This window comes from Loxodonta africana, chromosome 26, assembly GCF_030014295.1.
Source record: "Loxodonta africana isolate mLoxAfr1 chromosome 26, mLoxAfr1.hap2, whole genome shotgun sequence".
In the NCBI taxonomy this organism is placed as follows: domain Eukaryota; kingdom Metazoa; phylum Chordata; class Mammalia; order Proboscidea; family Elephantidae; genus Loxodonta; species Loxodonta africana.
This window is the reverse complement of record NC_087367.1, coordinates 38,513,767-38,541,414: the sequence shown is the minus strand read 5'-3', so window position 1 is coordinate 38,541,414 and position 27,648 is coordinate 38,513,767. Positions and strand designations below refer to the sequence as shown.

General features: G+C 38.2%; 1 protein-coding gene across 9 annotated transcripts in view; it reads left to right on the top strand.

Moving 5' to 3' along the window:
- Window positions 1–27,648, top strand: part of FAIM (Fas apoptotic inhibitory molecule) — a 136,479-nt gene that overhangs the window by 5,439 nt on the left and 103,392 nt on the right. The window contains exons 2-4 of one of the 9 annotated variants that reach the window (XM_064277252.1): window positions 766–861; window positions 11,283–11,415; window positions 11,761–11,989. In XM_064277252.1, coding sequence (XP_064133322.1) covers window positions 11,305–11,415; window positions 11,761–11,989 — 340 coding nt within the window. In that variant the 5' untranslated portion in view covers window positions 766–861; window positions 11,283–11,304. Of the gene's footprint in view, window positions 1–765; window positions 862–4,715; window positions 6,490–9,708; window positions 9,906–11,282; window positions 11,416–11,760; window positions 11,990–27,648 lie in introns of those variants that run through there. The other 8 variants (XM_064277253.1, XM_064277251.1, XM_064277255.1 and 5 more) reach the window with 8 other exon arrangements.

Here is a 27,648-nt window from a genome sequence, read left to right as displayed (position 1 = left end):
GAACATGGGTGTATGTGTGTCTGTGTGACGACTCTTATTTCTCTAGGATATATTTCTAGGAGTGGGATTGCTGGATCATATAATATTTCTATTTCTAGCTTTCTGAGGAAGTGCCATATCGTTTTCCAAAATGGTTGTATCATTTTGCGTGCCCACCAGCAGTGCATAAGAGTTCTGATCTCCCCACAGCCTCTCCAGCATCTGTTATTTCCTGTTTGATTGATTCATGCCAGTAGTGCCAGGGTGAGATGGTATCTCATTGTGGTTTTGATTTGGATTTCTCTAACGGCTAGAGATTGTGAGCATTTCCTCATGTGTCTGTTGGCTGCTTTAATGTCTTCTTTGGTGAAGTGTCTGTTTATTTATTTCCTTTGCCCATTTTTTAACTGGATTATTGTTTTTTCGTTGTAGAGGTGTTGGATTTTCTTGTAGATTTTAGAGATTAGACCTTTGTCTGATTTGTAATAGCAAAATTTTTTTCCCTAGCCTGTAGGTTCTCTTTTTGCTCTTTTGGTGAAGTCTTTTAATGAGCATAAGTGTTTAATGTCTAAAAGATCCCAGTTATCTAGCTTATTCTCTGGAACTTGTGTGTTGTTGGTTGTAGTTTGTATCCGGTTAATGCCGTGTATTAGGGCCTGTAGTGTTGATCCTATTTTTTCTTCTATGAACGTCATAGTTTTTGCCTTTATATTTAGGTCCTTGATCCATTTTGAGTTAGTTTTTGTATTTGATATGAGTTATGGGTCCTGTTTCTTTTTTTTGCAGATGGACTTCCAGTTTCGCTAGCACCGTTTGTTAAAAAGACTGTCTTTTCCCCATTTGATGGACTTTGGGCCCTTGTCAAAGATCAGGTGACCAAAGGTGGGTGGATTTATATCTGGGTTCTCAATTCTGTTCCATTGGTCAATGTACCTGTCAATGTACCAGTACTAGGCTGTTTTTTCTATCGTAGCTATATAGTAGATTTTGAGGTCAGGTAGTGAAAGTCCTCCTACTTTATTCTTCTTTTTCAATAGTGCTTTACTTATCCAGGGCTTCTTCCCTTTCCATATAAAGTTAATGATAAGTTTTTCCATCTCTTTAAAGAATGCTGTTGGTTTTTGGATCGGTATTGCATTTGTAAGTCGCTTTGGGTAGAATTGTCATTTTCACAATGTTGAGTCTACCTATTCATGAGAATGATATGTATTTCCATTTATGTAAATCTCTTTTGGTTTCTTGCAGTAGTGTTTTGTAGTTTTCTTTGTATAGGTCTTTTAGATGTCTGATTAGATTTACTCCCAAGTATTCTATTTTTTTTAGGGGCTATTTTAAATGGTATTGTTTTTCTGATTTCCTTTTCATCATATTGGTGTATAGGAATCCAACTGAGTTTTGTGTGTTTGTCTTGTATCATGGTACCCTGCTGAATCTTTCTATTAGTTCCAGTAGTTTTCTCACGGAGTCTTTTGGGTTTTCTATATATAGTATAGAAGACCCGGGGACAGTTTAACTTCTTCATTACCAGCTCGGATGCCCTTTATTTCTGTTTCTTGCCTTATTGCTCTATCTAGGACTTCCAACACAATGTTAAATAGGAGTAGTGATAAAGGGCATCCTTGTCTTGTTCCTGTTCTCAAGGGGGATGCTTTCAGCCTCTCTCTGTTAAGAATGATATCGGCTGTTGGTTTTGCATAGATGCCCTTTTTTTATGTTGAGAAATTTTCCTTCTATACCTATTTTATTGAGAATTATTCTCAGGAATGGGTGTTGAACTTTGTCGAAAGCCTTTTCTGCATTGATTAAGATGATCATGTGATCCTTTTCTTTCCTTTTATTTATGTGGTAGATTACATTGATTGGTTTTCTAATGTTGAACCATCCTTGCATACCCGGTATGAATCCTGCTTGTTTGTGGTGTATTATTTTTTTGATATGCTGCTGAATTCTATTGGCTAGAATTTTGTTGAAGATTTTTGCATCTATATTCATGAGAGATACTGGTCTGTAATTTTCTTTTTTTGTGGTTTTTTTTTGCCTGGTTTTGGTATCAGGGTTCTGCTGGCTTCATAGAATGAATTCGGAAGTGTCGCTTCCTTTTCTATGTTCTGAAATAGTTTCAGTAGTGCTGGTGTAAGCTTTTCTCTGAATGTTTGGGAGAATTCTCCAGTAAAGCCATCTGGGCCAGGGTTTTTGTTTGCTGGGAGTTTTTTTTTTTTTTTTTACCTTTTCAATCTCTTGTCTTGTTATGAGTCTGTTCAGATTTTCAAAATCATTTTGTGTTAGTTTGGATAGGTAGTGTGTTTCTAGAAATTTGTTCATTTCCTCTACGTTTTCAAATTTGTTGGAGTATAGTTTATCAGAGTACTCTCTTATGATCCTTCTTATTTAAGTTGGGTCTGTTGTAAAGTCCCTCATTTCATTTCTTATTTGAGTTATGTGCATTCTCTCACGTTTTTTGTCAGTTTGGCCAATGATTTGTCAATATTTTGAACCTTTCAAAGAGCCAACTTTTGGTTTTGTTGATTCATTCTTTTGTTTTTCTATTCTCTATTTCATTTATTTCTGCTCTGATCTTTATTATTTCCTTTCTTCTTGTGGCTGTGGGCTTCTTTTGCTGTTCTCTTTCTATTTGTTCAAGTTGTGTAACTAATGTTTTGATTTTGTCCCTTTCTTCTTTTTTGATGTGTGCATCTATTGCTATAAATTGACCTCCGAGTACTCCTTTTGCTGTGTCCCAAAGGTTTTGGTATGATGCGTTTTCATTCTTTTTTGATTCTAGGAATTTTTTTATTCCACCTCTGATTTCGGCAGAGTGTTATTCAGTTTCAATGTAATTGATTTTTTTCCGCATTCTTCCTGTTGTTAATTTCTACTTTGATGGCATTGTGGTCAGAGAAGATACATTGTATTATCTCAGTGTTTTGGATTTTGTTGAGGGTTGCTCTGTGGCCTAAGATGTGGTCTATTCTGGAGAATGTTCCATGTGTGCTGGAAAAGAATGTGTACTTTACAGCTGTTGGGTGGAGTGTCCTATATATGTCTATGAGGTCAAGTTGGCTGTTTGTGCTCTTTAGCTCTTCTGTATCTTTGTTGAGGGTTTCTTTCTAGATGTTCTGGCTTTGACTGAAAGGGGTGTGTCGAAGTCTCCTACTATTATTGTGGAACTGTTTATTTCTATTTTCAGCGGTGTTAGAGTTTGTTTTATATATTTTGGAGCACTGTCATTGGTTGCATAGATGTTTATCATTGTGAAGTCTTCATGATGGATTGTCCCTTTAATCATTACATAATGCCCTTCTTTGTCTTTTATGGTGAATTTTGTTTTGAAGTCTGTTTTGTCTGAGATGGGTATAGCCACTTCTGCTCTTTTTTGGTAGTTATTTGCTTGATATATTTTTTCCATCCTTTGATTTTTAAAAAGGTTTGCTTCTTTGTTTCTAAGGTGTGTCTCTTGTAGACAATATATTGATGGATCTTTTTTTTTTTAATCCATTCTGTCATTCTTTGTCTCTTTATGGGTGCATTTAGGCCATTTACATTCAGTGTAATTATTGATAGGTGTGAGCTTATTGCTGTCATTTGGTCGTGCCTTTTTTGTAGTGCTAATGTTTTCTTTGTTCCTCTTACTCTCCTGTGTTCAGTTCCTTTTTTTGTGTGTGTGTGGATTTCTTTTTCATTTCTTTTGTTTTTGTAAATTTTGTTGTTATTGAGACCTCTATGTTTTTCTTCTTTATTTTGTTGAGTAGGTTTTTGAACTTTCTTTGTGGTTACATTGAAATTTACCCTTATCTTCCTAGGTTTGAACCAGTGTATTATTACTTGATATCACTCTTGCCTTCCTCTCCATTAGAAAGTTCTATACCTACACCATTTATTCCCTCTTTTATTGTTCTAACATTGTTGTCATTTACAGATTAACCTCTCTGGTTCCGTGTTGCAATTCGTTTGGTTTTGGATAGTCCTTGAGAGCTCATTTCCTACATTGGTATCTGGCTGGTACAATCTTGAGTAGAAATTCAGGCTGTGGTCTGATGTTGTTCGTTCTCAGATTGAAGGACTCCCTTTAATAATTCCTGAGGTTTGGTTTTGTTTTTACATATTCCCTTAATTTCTGCGTATCTGGAAGTGTCCGAATTTCACCATCATATTTGAACGAAGGCTTTGCAAGGTATATTATTCATGGTTGGCAATGTTTTTCTTTCAAGGTTTTGTATATATTATCCCATTGCCTTCTTGTCTGCATGGTTTCTGCCGAATAATCAGAGTTTAGTCTTATTGTTTCTCCTTCGTATGTGACTTTTTGTCTTTGGTTTTTGGGAGTGTGATTATGATAAACATTGGTGTTTTTCTTTTGGAGGCTATACTGTATGGGGTTCGTTGAGCTTCTCGGATGGTCAGCTTTTCATCATTCATGATATTAGGGAAGTTTTCTGTAAGCAATTCTTCAATGATTCTTTCTTTGTTTTCCACTTTCTCTCCACATTCTGGAACTCTGATCACTTGCAGATTTTTGCTTTTGATTGTATCCCACATAATCCTCAGAGTTTCCTCATTTTTCTTTGTTCTTTTTTCTGATTTTTCATCAGAGTTGTATCCAAGTATTTGTTTTCAGTTTCACTGATCCCGTCTTCCATCATTGCAGACCTATTCCTCAGCTCTTCTATGACACTGCCTGTTTCTGAAGTCTTGTTGTTTATCTTTTGGATTTCTAATTGTTTTTTTTGGTATGATTTCTCGTTGTGAATTTATTTTGGTATTTTGTTCCTGTATTATTTTCATAAATTCTTCCATTTTTTGGTCTGTATTTTCCATGAATTTGTCTGCATTTTCCTTTAACTTGTCTATTTTTTTCCTCTTTTCATCTTCTTTTTGCTTCAACTCTTGGATAGCTGTGAATATTTGAGATTTGAATTCCCTGTCAGGTAGTTCTAGTGCCTTTTCTTCTACTGGAAAGTAATCTGGTGTTTTATTTTGGATGCCTGCTAGAACCATCCTCTCCTGTCTTTTTATGTGTTTTGATATTGTCTGCTGTCATTGGGACATTCGTAGTTATCTTCTTCATTTCTTGATTGTAGGTTTGTGTCATCCTGGTTTTTTGTTTTATTTTGTTATGTCTGAGCAGGCGGGCTGTGTGTTCTTTGTTGTTTGCTTGTCTGTAGTCACGATACTTTTCACCTTGTTGTCCAATGGACAGGGTCAGTAACTCAGCTATGGTGCAGCATGGCAGGTCCAGCTGAAAGGGAGGGGCTGGGATGAGTTGTTTGTGGCATGTACTAGGGCCGACAGGGCAGACCAGGAATCGGTGCCAGGCAATTTCTGGTAGGCTATGCCTGTGCTGCTCAAAGGTGTGATGTTCAGTGCACAGTGCAGGTAGGCAGGAAAGAGGGGCGAGGTTGTGATGTATGGAGCTAGTATGGGTATAGGAAAGAAGAGAGAGAAATAGGAGCCAAAAACAAAGGAAAAAAAAAAACCACACCTCCCCCCCCCAAAATATTACAAAGGGAGCTTGCCATTGGAGTGGAGAGATGAGAACCCAAAAAATGGAGGAAGCAAAAAGGAAAAAAAGAAAAAGGGGAAAAGAAAAATACTAGATCAAAATTTGGAATAGAAAAAAAAAAGTAGAAATGAAAAACCACCAGAGGTCCCACCAGTGTGGCCGCGAAGACTGGGAAAGTCACCCAGGTTGCCCAGTATAGCCTGGCTAGAGGGGATATGGATGTCACACAGAACCAGGTATTTAGGAGACTGGAAAAGAAGGTAAGTATAGACAGGTGAGAACTGAGAAATGAAGAAAGAAAGTGCAAAAGAGAGAAGGAAAAAATAAAAAGAAAGAAAGAAAAAAAGAAAAGACATGCCCCAGGGATCCCATCCATGTGGCTTCACAGATTGGTGGAGTGGCTCCGAGGCTGTGCAGTGCAACCCAGCTAGAAGCATCTCCCAAGTGGGAAAAGAGAAAGAAAGCAAACAAAACAGAACAAAGCACAACAAAACGAAACAAATCAAGCAAAAAAAAAGCCCCGGGGATCATCCTGCCAGCGTGGTGTCACAGGTGGGGGGAGTGGATCCCTAGTCTAGCAGGACTTCACAGCCTTTCAAGAAGACGCCAAGATGGCACACGGATCCAGGTGTTCGAAAGAAAGGAGGGGGAGGTGGTGGGAGGCACGGAAGAAACCAAAAGAGATGGAAAGAAGCTATACCAGCTCAGGAACCCCACCAGTGTGGATGGGGTGAATCCAAGTGGTCTGGGGCAGAAGTAGTTGCCTCCTGGCCAAGAGAGTGCCGCTGGCAGGAAGCAGAGGAGGCCAAAGAGGGAGGGGAAGAAGGGTGTGTTAGGAAAGCCTGTATTGCTCATTACCAGGTGCTCTGTCTCCTGCTGGGAATGTTGTGAAGCTGGTTTCCCATACTCCCTGTCTGCTGATCTGCGATGTGAGTGGTATGAATCCAAACGGTATGGACACTGCACTTCCTGGCCAACCGAGCCACTGCAGCCAGCCCGGAAGCTCAGAGGTAGAGCATCAGGAAGACGATGGGGGGTGGGAAAGTGTGTATCGCTGGCTACCAGGTGATCTGTCTCCTGCTGGGAGCCCCTGAAGTTGCTTTCCCGTGCTTCCTGTCAGCCAGTCTCTGACAGGAGTCCAAGATGATGAATCCGTGGTGCATTAGCTGATGAAGAACCTTGGCAAGAGTCTCTCCTCACTCTCAGTCCTCTGTCAGTTTCTTATTCCATTCAGTGTTTAGCTGAGTTCTTTATCTCTTTGTCTGACATTTTGGATTCCAGGAATGACGTTTGTCTCTGTTTTACTTAGCATTTCGGGTCTTTGCTTTGGAGGGATGGCGTGGTGCTTCTGTTTATGGTGCCATGTTGGCCGGAAGTCCTGGGTAATATAATTTCATATTGATTTGTGAAACATCGATTTTAATGTACACCGAGAATTGGATTGCTTCAAATTTGCCAGATAATCACTTTAAGCATTTTATATAGCTCTTTCCAAACTACGATGTACACTATCAATTATTGGAGAATAAAAAAATTGTTATTTTTTTGATACTCCATAATTAATTGTTGAATGTGTGAATGAACATTGATAGGTTAGAGAAAGCTTAAAAAAAATGTGATCCTGATCTTCCGTTTCAATGTGATTGTTGCATTATCTTGTATACCTCTATTGTTGCTGTTGTTAGGTGCCGTCGAGTCCGTTCTGACTCATAGTGACCTTATGTACAACAAAAAGAAACACTGCCTGGTCCTGTGCTGTTCTCATAATCATTATGCTTGAGCCCATTTTGGAGCCACTGTGTCAATCCATCTTGTTGAGGGTCTTTCTCTTTTTTGCTGACCCTCTACTTTACCAAGCATGATGTCCTTCTCCAGGGACTGGTCCCTCCTGATAACATGTCCAAAATACGTGAGACAAGTCTGGCCATCCTTGCTTCTCATGAGTATTCTGGTTGTGCTTCTTCCAAGACATCGTTCTCTTGGCAGTCCGTGATATATTCAATATTCTTCACCAAACCCACAATTCAGAGGCTTCAGTTCTTCTGCGGTCTTCCTTATTCATTGTCCAGCTTCCACATGCATATGAGGCAATTGAAAACACCATGGCTTGGGTTAGGTGCACCTTAGTCCTTAAAGTGACATCATTGCTTTTTAACACTTTAAAGAGCTCTTTTGCAAGAGATTTGCCCAATGCAATGGGTCATTTGATTTCTTGACGGCTGCTTCCGTGGGCATTGATTGTAGATCTAAGTAAAATGAAATCCTTTAAACTTCAGTCTTTTCTCTGTTTATCATGATGTTGTTTATGGTCCAGTTGTGAGGATTTTTGTTTTCTTTATGTTGAGGTCTCATCCATACTGAAGGCTATATTGTTTGATCTTCGTCAGTAAGTGCTTCAAATCCTCTTCACTTTCAACAAGCAGGGCTGTGTCATCTGCATATCGCAGGTTGTTAATGAGCCTTCCTCCAATCCTGATGCCATGTTCTTCTTCATATAGTCCAGCTTCTCCAGTTATTTGCCCAGCATACAGATGGAATAAGTATGGTGAAAGGATATAACCTGATGCACACCTTTCTTGACTTTAAACCGCACAGTATCCCCTCGTTCTGTTCAAATGACTCCCTCTTGATCTAAGTACAGGTTCCTCATGAGCACAATTAAGTATTCTGGAATTCCCATTCTTCCAGATTTATCCAAAATTTGTTATGCTTCACAAGCCAAATGCCTTTGCAAAGTCAATGAAACACAGGTAAACAAAATCCATTAATTTATACCTCCGTATGCAAGCTGGAGCCCTGGTGGCACAGTGGTTAAGAGCTTAACTGCTGACCAAAAGGTCAGCAGTTCACATCCACCAACTTGTCCTTGGAAACTCTATGGGGCAATTCTACTTTGTCCTATAGGATTGCTATGAGTCAGAATCTACTCGACAGTAGTAGGTTTGGTTTTTTTTGTTATATGAAAGGTATTATAATTAAGATGGTACCATACCTTGTTTTAGTGTGATTTAGTAATATTTAAAGTTCCTTATAATTGTTTTATGTTTGAATGCTGCATTACTGAACTTTCTAGAGTCTCTAATAGTTGTAGAGCAAAATTTGAATGACATCATTGGATCCACTTTGATTTTCAAAGGATGTCTTATCAAGGTTTATATTATGCTGCTTGCTTACTGTATTGCTATGTATTCTGTTTTTATGGTTACAGAATACCCTCCACGTTCATAGGAGATATTGTATGGCTTCTTAAGACTAGAGAAATCCGCAAATTTGTACTGCTGTGATTTAAAAAAAAAAAAAAAAAAGAGGGATTTATTTTAGGTATAAAGTGTTTTGAATCCTTACCTAGTTTTCTCTCTGAAACTCTTAGTCTTTCTTTGCATTTCTCTTTAACATCTTTTTATCAGTTTATGGCTGCTGGCTATTTCCAGCCAAAGCAATTTGGCAATCTACCATTTTTAACAAGGAGAGCACATCCTTGGTCATCTGTAGGGTGAAGGTGCTTATTAAGGAGAGGGCTGGACTAGGGCAGATGTGGGGAGCAAAAAATAGTTGACTATTGGGTTTATTGTAGATTTGTAGGATTATAACTGCTAATCCCAATTCTTGAAATGTGGAGGGTTTCCTATGCATGTGAGTATGTACATTGTTCTGATATTAGTAAAACTTACTTAGCATTGCAGCCCAGTTACTGTTTAGTTAATTGAACATGAGTGCTGAGCTTCCAGTTCTGGCCTGGGCCCTGCTAGTGACCCTGAACAAGCCTTATAACTTGTGGATTCCTTATTGGCACTAGTAGAATTAACTGGGTTGAGCTGGGCTGTGCTTATCAAACATGTCAAAAGCAAAACAGCTTTGAAGTTATCAAAAAAGAAAAATTAAAATTATATTCCACCACCATATAGCCTTCTAAAATTTAATATGAAGATTGCATTTTAAATTGATTACTACCATATAACATTGACGCTCACAGAAGATACATCATGTTTATCCCGGAATTGTACATATTCCCTGACCCATTGCCTCATGCCCTTGGGGCTACTTGTGCCTCAATTTAAGAAGGCTGGAATGCAGATGAGCTCACAGGTCTCATCCAGCTCCAGTGTGCTGTAGTACTTGAAATAAACTCTAGGTACTTTAAAAAAATTATAAATCCATATCCAGAAAAAAAATGATTTGGCTTTTTCACTAAAAACTAGGTATTGTAACTCTATTGTATGTAAAAGATGTTTCATCAGAAACTGCATGCAATTTAAGAGCTGAATTGTGAAGTTAGAAAAACCCTTTGTAGATGTCATCTTTCTTGCTCTCAATCTTTCTTTGCTGCAATTCTGCTTTTTTCTTCCTGGCTGCTAATTGGATTAAAGGCTGTTTTGCCAACCATGGCATCTGGAGATGACAGTCCTATCTTTGAAGATGATGAAAGGTAAATGTCTTGCATTGCAATAACACTAGCCTTTGAAACTTTCAAGATTGTTATCACCATTCAGAAGAATGCTTTATCCAGGGTATTCTGAGTGGGACACATGTTTTAAAATTACATAAGTCTTAGTTCGGTTTTTCCTAGGATTTGGAACGGGGTAGTAGTTTAATTTATCCAGTATTACCAAATATTAAAGGATCTAGCATTTAATACTTGACATGGAGGTGGCCGCAACAGTACCATGTCATCCTTTCCAGAGGACCTGGGTATGAGGTCTCTAAATCCTTAGCACAAAGTTTCTGGCAGCTACTTCAAAATGATAAAATCCATTTACCACCTCTGGTTTAGAATGTATGTGTAGAGGAGCTTGGAGTGAATGAAGAGTAGGATGTGTGGTCAGGAAAACAGGCTATGGAGCCCCACGTCTTAGGTTTAAATCCCATCTCTGCCACATTTACATGCCCTTAGCCTGTCTGAGCCTCAGTTTCCTCATCTAAAACACAGGGTAATTATAGCACCTGTCTCATGGTTAGGATTCCATAAGTTAATATATGTGAACCGCTCAGAACAGTGACAGGCACACAGTAAGCACTTAATCCCAACCCATTCCAAAACCCACTGCCGTCGAGTAGGTTCCGACTCATAGCGACCCTGTTAGCTATGATAATTATCACTGTGATAAATGTTAGCTCTCTCAAAGCTAAAAATCTGCGTCTTAGAATAATATAAAAAATACGTGTTAAAATTGTGCCAGAATTTTTTGACAAACCAGAATCTTTTTTTTTTTTTTACAAACTTTCCTGTGGTAGTGCCAAGAATTACTCTTTTTCATAACACTCCTTTGTATCATTTTTACCACTATTGTAAGAGGACTTTTTTTCCATGATTACTCTTTTTCTCAATCTTTTTGGTTAAAACAAACCCTTAGTCATTAGCTTAAATATGGAAGGTTTGGACAGCTCTTTTTTTTTGGAGATCTGAAAAAGAAAAAACGTCAACTCTTGAGCTTTTTAAATGGGATCGGGGAGGAGGGGCTGTAGAGAATTTTTACTGACCTTTCTAGGCACTATTCTGTAGCCTAGCCTAGAATGCTGTTAAGGATAAACTGATAGATTCTTAATCCTATTAATATTAAGGTGACTTTGTTTGGAATTATCGGACTGTGTATGCGTAGATAGTAGTTTGTGTCTTAAAGGAAGAGTGAATAAGAGGGTAAAATAGTTATATGTTCAGGTAATGTAAGTAGGATTTCTTGGATATCACTTACATATTTTATAATTTTAGGGGTATTTAAAAATTTGATTTTTTACCTTGGAAGGATTAATTAATTTTTATTTTACTGTTTTGGCACATTATAATTACTTTGTTTTATTCCCTTAGCCCTCCTTATAGCCTAGAAAAAATGACAGATCTCGTAGCCGTTTGGGATGTTGCTTTAAGTGATGGAGTCCACAAGATTGAATTTGAACATGGGACCACATCAGGCAAACGTGTGGTATATGTAGATGGAAAGGTAGGAAAAAATGTTGCTTTATAAAGTATGGTACAGAGAGAAGCCTGATTTTGTTCATGTAGCATCTTCTTATGTGAATTCAGGGCTTTTCTCTTATGATCCTTATCCTTGTTTTTGGCCTGTATCATTCTGCAGTACAGAGCAAACTAATAATAGTTACAGAATTCATACAATATAACTTCTAGTATTTTAATTTAAAAGTCTTTATTTTCTAAAAGCTTGATATCATTAATTAATAAAATTGCATATAAATAGCTGTGCCATTTGGTCACTTTAATTTTATTTCTAAAAGTAAATTTTAAAATTTCTTTCATTTGTTTTCAACTTTTATATTCTGTTACTTAGGAAGAGATAAGAAAAGAGTGGATGTTCAAATTAGTGGGCAAAGAAACCTTCTGTGTTGGAGCTGCAAAGACGAAGGCAACCATAAACATAGATGCTGTCAGTGGTTTTGCTTATGAATACACCCTGGAAATTAATGGGAAAAGCCTCAAGAAGTATATGGAGAATAGATCAAAAACCACCAATACCTGGGTATTACACTTGGATGGTGAGGACTTTAGAGTTGTGTTGGGTAAGTTAATAATGTTTCTTCAGGACTGATTTATTTTGTGGTGACTGTTTTGGCTCTTATAACTCTCCAGACCTTTTATGGGAGCTTTGATTAGGAAAGGGAGTGTAAGTGACGTGTGTTTCTAACGTGCCCTGTGTAAATTAAGTATTCATTTAACCCACTATTTTGTATATAAAGTATCTGAGACCCGGTTTTATTGTGATGGATTTGAGGATTATAATCTTAGGTTTACAAAAAAGAAATATTGGTGTAGACATTTGTTACCATTTGGTATTTCTTTTGATAAAACCAAAAAACCAAACCCAGTGCTGTCAAGTTGATTCCAACTCATAGCAACCCTATATAAGCAATCTTAAAGACAGTTAGAAATTTAAGATTCATCAGTAAAAGGGAGTTTTTTCTCTACATCAGATCAAAATCATCAAAGTCAAACTCTTGATAAAGTAGATTGGAAGAAAAAAGTACTAAGCCATTGAGCAGAACTGAAGTTCTGCTGTTACAGATCGCCATTGTTTTCAATTTCTATTGGGCCTGCAAAATTTGCAAGACAGATGTTTACCAGTTATTACCTTTTTTCTCTTCTGGTTACTCCTAGTATTTTCTGCTTTTAATATCACTAAGTCAATACTGTTTGGATCATCTCATTAATTCATTGAGCCATTTATTTAGACAATATTTCCTTTTTTTTCCTTAGTACCTAACTTTTTTTTTTTTTATTACCTACTATATGCAGGTTAGTGTACCAGGCACTGAGATACATAGATGAAGAGACCTAGTCATAGGCTTTAAATAGTCCACAGTCTAGTTGGATGCTAACAAATATCTTTTTTTTTTTAATAAAAAATATTTAGCAAATAATAAATGCATATAGTTTAAAAACAAAAAAACAGCTCCTGTGTAGTTTACTTATTGAAGAAACTGGGTTATTTGTCTTGAGTTTCCTATCGTGTGGGTTTTACTGATTGCATCCCTGTGATATCCCTGTCTTCTATATAAAAAAAAACAAAAAACCAAACCCAGTGCTGTCGAGTTGATTCCGGCTCATAGCGACCCTATAGGACAGAGTAGAACTGCCCCACAGAGTTTCCAAGGAGAGCCTGGCGGATTCGAACTACTGACCCTTTGGTTAGCAGCCGTAGCACTTAACCACTATGCCACCAGGGTTTCCATATTTTCCATAAATTGGTGGTAGACTCTGAAGAATTGATCAACCTGAGACTTCTGTTTGTTTTGGCAAGACCACTTTATAGATTGTTACATGAGGAGGTTCGTCGTGTTTATTTGTCTCTCTTTGTTTGATGTTGGCAATGATTGATGCCTAGTACCTCGATCTAGTCTTTCTCTGTTGTCGTTACGTACCGTCAAGTCAATTCCAACTCATAGCAACCCTATAGGACAGAGTAGAAAGGCCCCATAGCATTTCCTAGCCTGTAATCTTTACAGGAGCAGATCACTAAGTCTTTCCTCTCCTGGAGCCACTGATAGGTTCAAACCGCCAACCTTTCTGTTAGCAGCTGAGCACTTAACCACTGTGCCACCAGGGCTCCTTTAATTATTCTAGTTTTTACTCACTAAAAAAAAAAAAAAAAACGTTGCTATCGAGTCAATTCTGACTCGTAGCAACCGTATAGGACAGAGTAGAACTGCACCACGGGGTTTTCAAGGAGCCACAGGTGGATTTGAACTGCCAGTCTTTGGTCAGCAAACGCTTAAACCACTGCACCACCAGGGTTCCAGTCATTCACTAGAGGTTGCCAAACGGTGATATTCTGATTCTGTCATTCTTTGTTCATTAACTGGAATACTTCTGCGATAAGAAACTTCCTGTCATCTAGATTTGATTACACAGTTGTGTATTTTATGTAAGAAATGCAGGATAAATGATTGATTTTTTTTCTTTAATTTACCAGTTTTCAAATATTGAATTGAGTCTTTATCTTCCTCTAAAGGTGATCATTTAGGCTTTTTGTTTTTTTTTTAATCATTATTAACTCATGGATTTAAACAATTCAATGTGTTTCAATACATTGCAGTTATTATCCTTAATGATGGTTTTCAAATTGTTGTATCTTTGGCCTGTGGGGAAGGGGGACTCTCTAGGTTGGCTCCTGAGTCCTTTTGACACACCCTTGTTAGACTTTGGTAGCTTCCTTGCTATCTAATATGACAAGGTACTCCAAGCTCATTTTGAACATGTTCTGCTCAGATGACCTGCAATCAGCCATTTCTCCAAGAAGCCCTGGTTTCTATTCGAGGAAAATGATATTTCAAGAGCATAATCTGTGCATGTGCTAAGGATATCCATTCACTATCTCTAGGTTTTTGGTGATAAAGAAATTATATGCACACCGATAATAAAGGGAGGGAGAGACTTTTTTTAGATTAAATATCTTATGAGTTCACATTGATACTTGTAATGCAAATTCAGGAATGCAAAGTTTGTACTTGACCTCACCTAACATCTGTATCTCCTTTCTTCCACACTGAGAATCCTCATTCTCAAGGATACAGATGATGATGTAATTAGAATATCATATAATTACTCATTTGCTTTGTGCCGCATCACCTGCATGGTAGTCTCAGTTAACAGCACCAGTACTACCGCCACTAATGTGATTACCAAAAACAACTTAAAACTTTTTTTACATGTCTTTCTTCAGTTGTACTCTATGTACATTGCCAGGGTATATACCAATTGTATACTATACACTTTTCCTTCCAACACATTTAATTCTACAAATAAATTTTCATCTGTTTCCCCCAAGACATTATGTTACTCCTTTCCTCTGATCATTTTGGTTGTGTGACACTTGTTCTCTATTAAATTCCTCAGGAAAGACTCTTACATATTAATAACATTTCCTTGTGTCTTTCATACATGAAAGTCAATTTGTCTAGATACAAGATTCTCAGCTCACATTTTATTCCCTTAAAGTATCTTAGATATGTTATTCCATTTTCTTCTGGCATAAAGTGATACTGTCAAAACATGCAATCAAGATGCATTGATAATTACTGGTGATTGGATGTAAAAGTTAGAAACAAATAAGGATGTATAGCTGGAAAATATGGCCTTGGTGGTAGAAACGACACTGGAGATTGCATGATAGAATTTTGCAAGACCCTGGTGGCGTAGTGGTTAAGTGCTACGGGTGCTAACCAAAAGGTTGGCAGTTCAAATCCGCCAGGAACTCCTTGGAAACTCTATGGGGCCGTTCTGCTCTGTTCTATAGGGTCGCTATGAGTCGGAATTGACTCGACGGCAGTGGGTTCAGTTTTGGTTTTTTTTAATGACTTCTTCATGGCAAATATCTTTTTTCAACAACATAAATGATGTCTGTACACATGGACCTCATTGAGTGGAAAACTCGGGAATCAAATTGACTACATCTGTTGAATGAGACAATGGAGAAGCTCAATATCCTCAGTGAGAACAAGGTCAGGTGTCGACTGTAGAACAGACTGTCAGTTGCTCATATGCAAATTTAAGCTGAAGCTGAAGAAAATTAAAACAAGTCCACGAGAACCAAAATTCAACCTTGAGTATATCCTACCTGAATTTGGAGTCCATCTCAAGAATAGATTTAACGCATTGAACACTAATGACTGAAAACCAGACAAGTTGTGGGATGACATCAAGGACATCACACATGAAGAAAGCAAAAGATCATTAGAAAGAAAAGACCAAAATGGGTGTCAGAAGAGACTGTGGAGCTTGCCCTTTAACATAGAGCAGCTAAAGCAAATGGAAGAAATGATGAAGTGAGAGAGCCGAATAGAAACTTTCAAAGGGTGAGTTGAAAAGACAAATTATAGTATGCTTATGAAATGTGTAAAGACCTGGTATTGGGGAAGAACACGCTTGGCATTCCTTTTTTTTTTTAATTTAATTTTTTAAAATTGTACTTTAGGTGAAAGTTTACAGCTCAAGTTAATTTTTCATTCAAAAATTTATACACATATTGTTTTGTGACATTTAGTTGCAATCCCTACAATGTGATAGCATGCTCCCCCTTTCCACCCCAGGTTTCCTGTGTCCATTCATCCAGTTCCTGTCCCTTCCTGTCTTCTCAACTTGCTTTTGAACACGAGCTGCCCATTTGGTCTCGTATATTTGATTGAACTAAGAAGCATGTTCCTCATGTGTGTTTGTTTTGTTTTGTTTTGTTTTATAGGCATGTCCAAACTTTGTCTGAAAAGTGGGCTTTGGGAATATTTTCAGTTCTGGGTTAACAGAGCATCTAGGGGCCATAGTTCAAGGGTTCCTCCAGTCTCTGTCAGGCAGTAAGTCTGGTCTTTTTATGTGAATTTCGATTCCATTCTACATTTTTCTCCTGCTCTCTCCGGGACTCTCCGTTGTGTTTCCTGTCTCAGGGTGGTAATTGGTGGTAGCTAGGCACCATCTAGTTCTTCTGATCTCAGCCTGGAGTCTCTAGTTCCTTTGGTCCTTTAGTTCTTTGGGCTACTATTTTCCTTGTGTCTTTGGTTTTCTTCATTCTCCTTTGCTCCGAGTGGGATGGGACCAAAAGATGTGTGTTACATGGCCACTTGCAAGCTTTTGAGACCCCAGACAGTACTCACCAAAGTGGAATGTAGAACATTTTCTTTATAAACTGTTATGCCGGTTGACCTAGATGTCCCCCGAAACTATGATCCCCAAGTGCCATCCCCAGCTGCTGTGTCCTTCAAAGTGTTCGGATGTGTCTAGGGAACTTCTTTGCTTTTGCTATGGTCCAATTGTGCTGACTTCCCCTGTATTGTGTGTTGTCTGTCCCTTCACCAAAGTTGACCGTTGTTTACTATCTAGTTAGTGATTTCCCTTCCCTCTCCCTCCCCACCCTCATAACCGTCAAAGAATGTTTTTTTCCTGTGTGTAAACTTTTTCTTTAGTTCTTATAATAGTGGTCTCATACAATATTTACCCTTTTGTGACTGACTTATTTCACTCAGCATAATGCCCTCCAGATCATCCATGTTGTGAGGTGTTTCCCAGATTCATCATTGTTCTTTATCATTGCCTAGTATTCCATTGTATATACGTACCATAATTTGTTTATCCATTCATCTGTTGATGGGCATTTAGGTTGTTTCTACCTTGTTGCTATTGTGAATAGTGCTGCAATGAATGCATGGGTGTGCATATGTCTATTTGTGTGACAGCTCTTCTTTCTCTTGAGTATATTTGTAGGAGTGGGATTGCTGGATCGTATAGTATGCCTATTGCTTGCTTTTAAGGAAGCACCATATTGTTTTCCAAAGTGGTTGTACCATTTTGCATTCCCACCAGCAGTGCATATGACTTCCAATCTCCCCACAACCTCTCCAACATTTGTTATTTTGTGATTTTTAGATTAGTGCCAGCATTGTCGGGTGAGATATTATCTCATTGTAGTTTTGACGCATTTCTCTAATTGCCAGTAATGGCGAACATTTCTTTATGTGTCTGTTACTGCCTGTGTTCATATCCTTTGCCGTTTTTTAAATTTGATTGTCTTTTTGTTGGTAAGGTGTTGCAGTATCTTGTAGATTTTAGAGATTACACACTTATTGGATATGTTGTAGCCCCAAATTTTTTTCTAGTCTGTAGGTTCTCTTTTTACTGTTTTTGGTGAAGTCTTCTGATGAGCCTAAGTGTTTAATTTTTAGGAGCTCCTAGTTATCTGGTTTCTCTTCTGGTGTTTGTGCATTGTTAGTTATGGTTCGTATCCTATTTATGCCATGTATTAGGGCCCTTAGCGTTGTTCCTGTTTTTTGTTCCCTGATCTTTATTGTTTCAGATTTTATGTTTAGGTCCTTGATCCATTTTGAGTTAGTTTTTATGTGCAGTGTAAGGTATGGATTCTGTTTCATTTTTTTTATGGATGAATATCCTGTTATGCCAGCACCACTTGTTAAAGAGCAGTCTTCTGCCCACTTGTCAAATATCAGCTACTCATAGGTAGATTTATGTCTGGGTTCTCAATTCTGTTCCATTGATCTATGTTTCTGTTGTTGTACCAGTACCACGCTGTTTTGACTACTGTGGCAGTATAAGAGGTTCTAAAATCAGGTATTGAGAGGCCTCCTACTTTGTTCTTCTTCTTCAGTAATGGTTTACTTATTGGGGCCTCTTACTCAGCATTTCTTGAGCTGAAAGAACTGAAGAATAAATTCAAGCTTCAAGTTGCAGTTTTGAAGGATTCTGTGAGAAAAATATTGAATAATGCAGGAAGCATCAAAAGAAGATGAATGAAATACACAGAGTCACTCTACCAAAAAGAGTTGGTATTCAGCTATATCAGGAAGTAAGTAGCATATGATCAAGAAGGAAGCATATGATCAAGAAGAAAAAAGTATAAGCTATACTGAAGGCATTAGCAAAAAACAAGGCTCCAGGAGTTGACAGAATACCAATTGAGATTTTTCAACAAACGGATGCAGCATGGAGGTGGTTACTCGTCTATTCCAAGGAATTTGGAAGACAACTACCTGGCCATATTTGTGCCCATTCCAAAGAAAGGTGGTCCAGCAGAATGTGGAAATTACTTAAAAATATTGTTAATATCCCACACAAGTGAAATTTTGCTGAAAATAATGCAAAAACGGTTGTAGCAGTACATTGACAGGGAACTGCCAGAAAGCCAAGCCAGTTTCAGAAGAGGATGTGGAACGAGGGATATCATGGTTCATGTCAAATGGATCTTGGCTGAAAGCAAAGAATACCAGAAAGATGTTTACTTGTGTTTTATTGACTGTGCAAAGACATTTTACTGTGTGGATGATAACAAATTATGAATAACATTGGGAAGAATGGGAATTCCAGAACATTCAATTGTGCTCATGAAGAACCTGTACTTAGACCAAGAGGCAGTTGTTTGACCAGAACAAGGGGATACTGCATGGTTTAAAATCAGGAAAGGTGTGTGCTGGGGTTGTAGCCTTTCACCATACCTATTTAATCTGTGTGCTGAGCAAATAATCTGAGAAGGTGGACTATATGAAGAAGAACAGGGCGTCGGGATTGGAGGAACACTCATTAACAACCTGCGTTATGCAGGTGACACAACCTTACTTGCTGAAAGTGAAGAGGACTTGAAGCAGTTACTGATAAAGATCAAAGACCACAGCCTTCGGTATGGATTACACCTTAACATAAAGAAAACAAAAATCCTCACAACTGGACCAATGAGCAACATCATAATAAATGGAGAAAAGACTGAAGTTGTCAAGGATTTCATTTGACTTGGATCCACAATCAACAGCCATGGAAGCAGCAGTCAAGAAATCAAATGACATATTGCATTGGGCAAATCTGCTGCTAAAGACCTCTTTAAAGTGTTAAAAAAGCAAAGATGTCACGTTGAGGATGAAAGTGCGCCTGACCCAAGCCATGGTGTTTTCATTTACCTTATATGCATGCGAAAACTAGACAATGAGTAAATAAAACTGAAGAAGAATTGATGACTTTGAATTACGGTGTTGGCGAAGAATGTTGAATATACCATGGGCTGCCAGAAGAATGAACAAGTTTGTCTTGGAAAAAGTCCAGTCACAACACTCCCTGGAAGGGAGAATGGTGAGACTTTGTCTCACATACTCTGAACATGTTATCAAGAGGGACCAGTCCCTTGAGAAGCACATCATGCTTGGTAAAGTAGACGGTCAGTGAAAAAGAGGAGGACTGTCAATGAGATGGATTGACACAGTGGTTGCAACAATGGGCTCAAACATAGCAGCAATTGTGAGGATGGCATAGGACTGGCAGTGTTTTGTTCTGTTATACATAGGATCACTGTGCGTTGGAACCAACTCAACAGCACCTAACAACCTAACAGTATCAAAACATGTAATGACAATCTGATTTTCTTTCCCTTAATAGTGTTTTGGTGTTTTTGCCTGGATACTGAAGTACATTTTTTGTCCTTTTCTTTGAAGTCCACTAATTTTACCAGACTTTTTTCTTCTATGTCATGGTAATGGTCATTCTGGGTTGATTTTCAATATGCAGAGTCAAATCTTTTTGGGGGGAGGGTTTCTTGTATTAAAATTTTAATATTCTCTTCCTTTACTTTGGGTTTTCTACCTCAGGGACTCCTACTATCTATCAGTCTGTCTGTCTCTCTCTCTCTCTTTCTCTCTATTATCTGCCTGTCTATCTGTATTAGATCTTGTATATTAGAGCTTCTAAATTTATCAGATTCCCTCATCTTTTTTATCTGTTTATTTCTTTTGGATTTTTGTAAATTTCTTCCTTTTAACCTTCTGTTTCTTTTAAGGCATTATTGTGTTATTTGCTTTTGTGCTCCTTTTAGTTTAGTCATCATTTTTGAAATGATTTTGACTTTGGCTTCTAACTCTTTTCTGAATTCTGCTACTTTATCTTTCAGAGTTTTTAAAACCCTATTATGTTGTTCTTTCATATCTTACATGATTTTCTTAATTTATTTTAGCTCATTTTGAAATAGTATGTTATAGTTTTCATCTTTGTTTAGAATGTCTTTCTGATACTTATCTGTAGTGATGGTAGTCATTTCCTTTTTCTTGTAATTTTTTATGGAGCTAGAACTTGATACCTTTCTTTGCCCATTTTTATATGAAATTAATTTTCTTGTACTTGTAGAAGGGAGCATGGTTTTGGATAGCTTTTTATTTATTTTTTCAAATCTTTAATTTATTTTTAATTGTGCTTTAGGTAAAAGTTTACAGAGCAAATTAGTTTCTCATTAAACAGTTAATACACAAGTTGTTTTGTGACATTGGTTGCCAGCTCGCTTCCCATCTCCACCCCAGCTTCCCTGTTTCCGTTTTTCCAGTTTTCCTGTCCCTCCCTGCCATCTCATCTTTGCTTTTGGGTTGGTGTGCGAATTGGTCTCATATACGTGATTGAACTGCCAAGCACGTTCCTCTCCTGTGTTATTGTTGGTCCTGTAGACATGTCTGATCTTTGGCTGCAGTTGAACCTCAGGAGGGACCTCAGTACTGAGTTAAAAGGGTGTCTTGGGGCTGTGCTTAGGGTTTCTTTGATCTCTGTCAGACTAGCAAGCCTGGTCTTTGTTGGGGGGGAAGGGGGGCTGGGAATTTGAATTTTGTTCTACATTTTTCTCCTGCTCTGTTGGAACCCTCTACTGTGATCCCTGCCAGAGCAGTCGGTGGTGTAGCCGGGCACCATCTAGTTGTTCTGAGTTCAGTCTGGTAGAGGTTGTGGTAGTTGTGGGCTATTAATCCTTTGAACTAATCTTTCCCTTTGTCTTTGGTTTTCTTCATTCTTCTTTGCTCCAGCTGGGATAGGACCAGGACAAGTCTCTTAGATGGTTGCTTGTAAGCTTTTAAGGACCTAGATACTACTCACCACTGTTGGATGGAGAACATTTTCTTTATAAACTATGTTATGCCAAGTGAGCTAGATGTCTCTGAGACCATGGGCTCCAGACCTCAGCCCGATAGCTCGGTCCCTCAGGGTGTTTGGATGTATCTGTGAAACTTCTGTGACTTTGCCCTGGTCAAGATGTGCTGACTTCCCCAGTACTGTATGCTGTTTTAGCCTTCACCAGTTATCACTTTACTATCTTGTTAGTGTTTTTCTGACTCCTCTCCTCCCTAGTAACCATCAAAGATGGTTTCTTTATGTGTGGAAAAATTTTCATGTATTTTTATGATAGTGGTCTGTCTTAGGTATTTAGTGCTGCTATAATAGAAATACCACAAGTGGATTGCTTCAACCAAGAGAAATTTAGTCTCTCACAGTCTAAGAGGCCAGAAGTTTGAATTCAGGGTGCCAGCTCCAGGGGAAGCCTTTGTCTCTCTGTTGGGTCTGGTGGAAGGTCCTTGTCATCAATCTTCCCCTGGCCTAGGATCTTCTCAGTGCAGGGACCCTGGGTCCAAAGAATGCGCTCCCCTCCTAGTTCTTCATTCTTGGTGGTAAGAGGTCACCTGTCCCTCTGTTCTCTGCTCTGTTTTATAACTCAAAAGAGATTGATTTAAGACACAACCTAATCTTATAGATTGAGTCCTTCCTCATTAATATAACTTTCTTTAATCCTGCCTTATTATCATAGAGGTAGGATTTACAATACACAGGAAAATCACATTAGATGACAAAATGGTGGACGATTACACAATACTGGGAACCACGGCCTAGCCAAGTTGACACATTTTTTGGCAATACAATTCGGTCCATAACATGGTCTCATACAATATTTCTCTTTTTGTGATTGACTTACTTCACTCATCATAATGGCCTCCAGATTCATCCATGTTGTGAGATGTTCCCCAGATTCATCATTGTTCTTTATCATTGCATGGTATTCCGTTGTGTTTATGTACCATAGTTTGTTAATCCATTCATCTGTTGATGGGCACTTAGGTTGTTTCTATGTTTTTGCTATGGTGAATGCAATGGACATGGGTGTGCATATGCCTCTTCGTGTGATGGCACTTATTTCTCTTGGGTATATTCCTGGGAGTGGGATTGCTGGGTCCTGTGGTACTTCTGTTTCTAGCTTTTTAAGGAGGGGCCATATTGTTTTCCAAAATGGTTGGGCCATTTTGGATGCCTACCAGCAGTGCATAAGAGTTTCAATCTCCCCACAATTTCTGCAGTATTTGTTATGTTCTTTTTTTAATTTTTTTGATTCCTGCTAGTAATAGTATCTCATTGTAGTTTTGATTTGCATTTTTCTAATAGCTAGCAATCGCAAGCATTTCCTTACGTGTCTGTTAGCTGCCTGAATGTCTTCTTTGTTAAAGTGTCTGTTCATATTCTTTGCCCATTTTTTAATTGGATTATTTGTCATCTTCTTGTAGAGGTGTTGGATTTTCCTATAGATTTTAGAGATTAGACCTCTGTTGGAGGTGTCATACCCAAAAAATTTTTCCCAGTCTGTAGCTTCTCTTTTTACTCTTTTAGTGGTCTTTTGATGATCATAAGTGTTTAATTTTTAGGAGTTTCCAGTTATCTAGTTTATCTTCCGGTGTTTGTACATTGCTAGTTATAGATTGTATTGAATTTATGCCATATATTAGCATTTTTTATCAGCATTGTTCCAATTTTTCCTTCCATGATCTTTAAAGTTTTTTGTTTTATATTTAGGTCTTTGATCTATTTTGAGATAGTTTTTGTGTATGGTGTGATGTATGGGTCCTGTTTCTTTTTTTGCAGATTGATATCCAATTTTGCCGGACCATTTGTTAAAAAGACTATCTTTTCCCCATTTATTGGCCTTCGTCAAAGATCAAGTGGCCACAAGTAGATGGATTTACTTCAGGGTTTTCGATTCTGTCCTGTTGGTTAATATGTCAGTCATTGTACCAGTAACAGGCTGTTTTGACTACTGTAGCTGTATATTAGGGTTCTGAGGTCAGGTGGTATGAGGCCTCCTACTTTGTTCTTCTTCAGTAATGCTTTACTTATCTGGGGCCTCTTCCCTTTCCATATAAAGTTAATGATTAGTTTTTCCATCTCATTAAAGAATGCTGTTGGTATTTGGATTGGGATTGTGCATTGTATTTATAGATTGCTTTGGGTAGAATTGACATTTTTACAATGTTGAGTCTACCTACTCATTGGCATGGTATGTTTTTCCATTTATGTAGGTCTCTTTTGGTTTCTTGCAGTAGTTTCTGTAGTTTTCTTTGTATAGGTCTTTTACATCCCTGGTTAGATTTATTCCAAAGTATTACGTATATTTTTTAACATGTCTGTCAGTTTGTCGTACTGTGGGGGCTTTTGTGTTGCTGTGATGCTGGAAGCTATGCCACTGGTATTCAGATACCAGCAGGGTCACTCATGGTGGACAGGTTTCAGCTGAGCTTCCAGACTGAGACAAACTAGGAAGAAGAACCCAGCAGTCCTACCTCTGAAAAGAATTAGTCAGTGAAAACCTTATGAATAGCAGTGGAACATCGTCTGATATAGTGCTGGAAGATGAGCCCCCCAGGTTGGAAGGCACTCAGAAGACAACTGGGGAAGAGCTGCCTCCTCAAAGTAGAGTTGACCTTAATGACGTGGATGGAGTCAAGCTTTTGGGACCTTCATTTGCTGATGTGGCATGACTCAAAATGAGATTACTATTGCCACTTCTGTCCTTTTTTGGTTAGTGTTTGCTTGATATATTTTTTCCATCCTTTGATTTTTAATATATTTATGTTTTTGTGCCTGAGGTGTATCTCTTGTAGACAGAATATTGATGGTTCATGCCACCCTCTGTCTCATTGCAGGTGCATTTAAGCCATGTACTTTCAGTGTGATTATCAATAGGTATTAGTTTATTGCTGTCATATAGGTGTGCTTTTTTTAGTGGTGCTGATGTTTTCTTTGCTCCTCTTATTTTGCTGTGCTGCATTTCTTTTGTTTGTAGATCTTCTTTTCTTTCATTTTATAGATTTTGTGTTTACTGAGACTTTATGTTTTTCTTCCTTTTTATTCTGATTAATAGATGTCATGGATTGAATTGTGTCTCCCCAAAATATCTGTCAACTTGGCTAGGCCTTAATTCCCAGTATTGTGTCTTTATCCTCCATTTTGTCATCTGATGTGCTTTTCCTGTATGTTACAAATCCTGCCTCTATGATGTTAATGAGGCAGGATTAGAGGCAGTTATGTTAATGGGGCAGGACTCAATCTATAAGATTAGGTTGTGTCTTAAGTCAATCTCTTTTGAGATGCAAAAGAGAGAAGTGAGTAGAGAGTCAGGGGGACCTCATGCCATCAAGAAAGTAGTGCCAGCACCCATGTTCATTGCAGCACGGTTTACAGCTGCAAAAAGATGGAAACAACTAAGGTGCCCATCAATGGATGAATGGATAAATTATGGTATAGTCACACAATGGAATACTATGCATCAATAAAGAACAATGGTGAATCTGTGAAACATTTCATAACATGGAGGAATCTGCAAGACATTATGCTGAGTGAAATTAGTCAGTTGCGAAAGGACAAATATTGTATGAGACCACTATTATAAGAACTCAAGAAATAGTTTAAACAGAGGAAAAATATTCTTTGATGGTTACGAGAGTGGGGAAGGAAATTTCCCCTTATCTTCCGAAATTTGTACCCATTGTTTTATTATTTGATTTTGACTTTACTTCTTCTCCATTTGAAAGTTCTATACCTACACCATTTATTCCCCCTTTTATCGTTTTGACCTTTTCATCATTTACAGATTGATATTTTTGTTTCCCTGTTTTAAATCTTTTAGCTTTGTTTTATTATTGAGAGTTTTTTTACCTAGGTTGGTATCTGGCTGATGCTGTCCTGTTATTGTCCCTGTCCTTTAGGCTCTGGGTGTTATCTGTTGATATTGGTTCTCTTAACAAAGGACTGCCTTTAATAATTATTGTAAGTTTGGGTTGGTTTTTATGATTTCCATTAATTTCCGTTTATCTGGAAGTATCTTAATTTCAGCATCATTATTGAGAGAGAATTTTGTAGGATATATTATTCTTGGTTGGTAGTTTTTTTCTTTCAAGGTTTTATATATGTCATCTCATTGCCTTTTTGCCTGCAGTTTCTGCCAAGTAATCAGATCTAGGTCTTATTGTTTCCCCTTTCTAAGTGACTTTTTGTTTCTCTAAAAGCTGCTTTCAGGATTCTTTCTTTGTCTTTTGTTTTGGCAAGTGTGATTATGATATGTCTTGGATTACTTTCTTTTGGGGTCTCTCGTCTATGGGGTTTGTTGCACTTCTCGGATAGTCAGCTTTTTGTTCTTTCATGATATTTGAGAAATTTTCTGCTGGCAAATGTTGAACAATCTCTGTGTTTTCCATTTTCTTCCCCTATTCTGGAACTCCAATAGTGTGCAAATTTTTTGTGTCCCACATAATTCTTAGATTTTCTTCATTCTTTTCTCCAATTTTTCCTGAAACAAAGTGACATCCATGGATTTGTCCTCAATCTTGCAGATTCTGTCTTCCATTGTTTCACGTTTACTCCTACAATCTTCTATTGAGTTGTCCATTTCTGAAATTTTGCTGTTTATATTTTGGGCATTAGTTCCTGTTTTTATATGATTTCGAATTGTTTATTTTTATGTTTTCTTTTTGTATTATTTTCTTGAATTCTTATATTGCTTTTTTTGTGTTTTCCTGGATGTCTTTTCTAATCTCTTGGAGAGGCCTAAATACTTGTCTTTTCCGTATCAGGCAGTTCCACTACCTTTTCTTCTACTGGAAGGTCATCTGATTCTTTACTTTAGTCACTTGCTGGAGTCATCTTGTTCTGCTTTTTTTATGTTTTGATATTGTCTGCTGTCTCTGATATTAAGGTATTATTTTCCTTATTTATTGGTTGTGTGATCTTTTGTTTTGCCCTCCTTCTTTATTTTGTTTTGATATGTCAGGGTGGGAAGGCCAGGTGTGCTTTGCTGCTTACTTGTCTGGCATGATAGCTCTCACCACTTTGTCCTAGTAGGCAGGGTGGCAACAGGCAGGGCAAGCTTGCTTTGCTGTACACTAGTTTGGCGAGGTGGTTGAGGGTGGAGTGGGCAGGTGCTGTCCCTGCCTCCTGATGTTGGTCTAACAGTGTGGGAGCATTGTCAGCCCCTCACCAGATAGGTAGGGGAGTGGTACAGGCTTGCTTCCCTCTGTACAGCAGCTGGTTGAGGGGAGAGGAGGGGCACTGTGGGCCTGGTGAGGTGGAAAGTCTGAGCCAGGGATACTCTAGCTGTGGCAGTATGGCAAGGGCCAGTGGGAAGGTGGAGGATGGCATACAGGGCTAGGTGAGAGGGAAAAAGAAAAACAAGAAAGCAAACCCATGGTGTTCAGTGGGGGGTGGGGGGAAGAAAAGAAAAGAGAGAGAAAAAAGGGTAGCTGGCGGGTGTGGATGGAGTGGACATGGGAACCAACAGGAAGGCAGTGGAGGTGGTGTATGGGGCTAGATGGGAAGGAGAAAGTAAAGCAAGAAAGGGGTAAAAAAGGCATGGCAGGAGCTGGCAGGTGGGAGCAGCTGGGACATGGGGCAGCAGCGGGCCATTGGCTCTCTACCTACAGTGGTGCAGTGTGGCTTGATGGGAATGGGTAGAGGTGGTGTACAGGGCTAGGTGGGAGGGAGAAAGCAAAGGAAGAAAGGAAAAAGAAAGTTTAAGGATCTTTTGTATTTCTTTTCTGGTAAGCTCCTGTTCATATTCTTTACCCCATTTTCTTTTGAATTCTTGGTCTTTTTCTCTTTGATTTCTAGAAGTCTTTATATTAGCAAAGGAGCCCTGGTGGTATGGTGGTTAAGTGCATGGAAGCCAACTAAAAGATCAGCAGTTCAGACCCACCAGCTGCTGTGCGATAGAAAGATGTAGCAGTCTGCTTCCATAAAGATTACAGCCTTGGAAACCCTATGATGCAGTTCTACTCTGTTCCATAGGGTCCCTATGAGTCAGAATGAACTAGAGAGTAACACGTTTGATTTGGGTTTTGTGCTATGAGTTTCGAATATCTTTTCCTAGGTTGTCATTTTTTGTGTGACTTTTCATATGAATGTGGATGGCCTTTTTTTAAGCATGCAGAAGTTTTTTGTTTGTTTTATTTTTTAATGTAGCCGATTTTATTCCACTTTTCTTTTATGGCTTCTGGGTTAGCTGTGTTGTTCAGAGGCATGGCAATAAACTATTATAGAAAATCTGAGTACATGTGTATGATTAGTAAGCACACTAAATAAAATCCCAGTTTTCCCTAGCATCAGGTTTATTTCA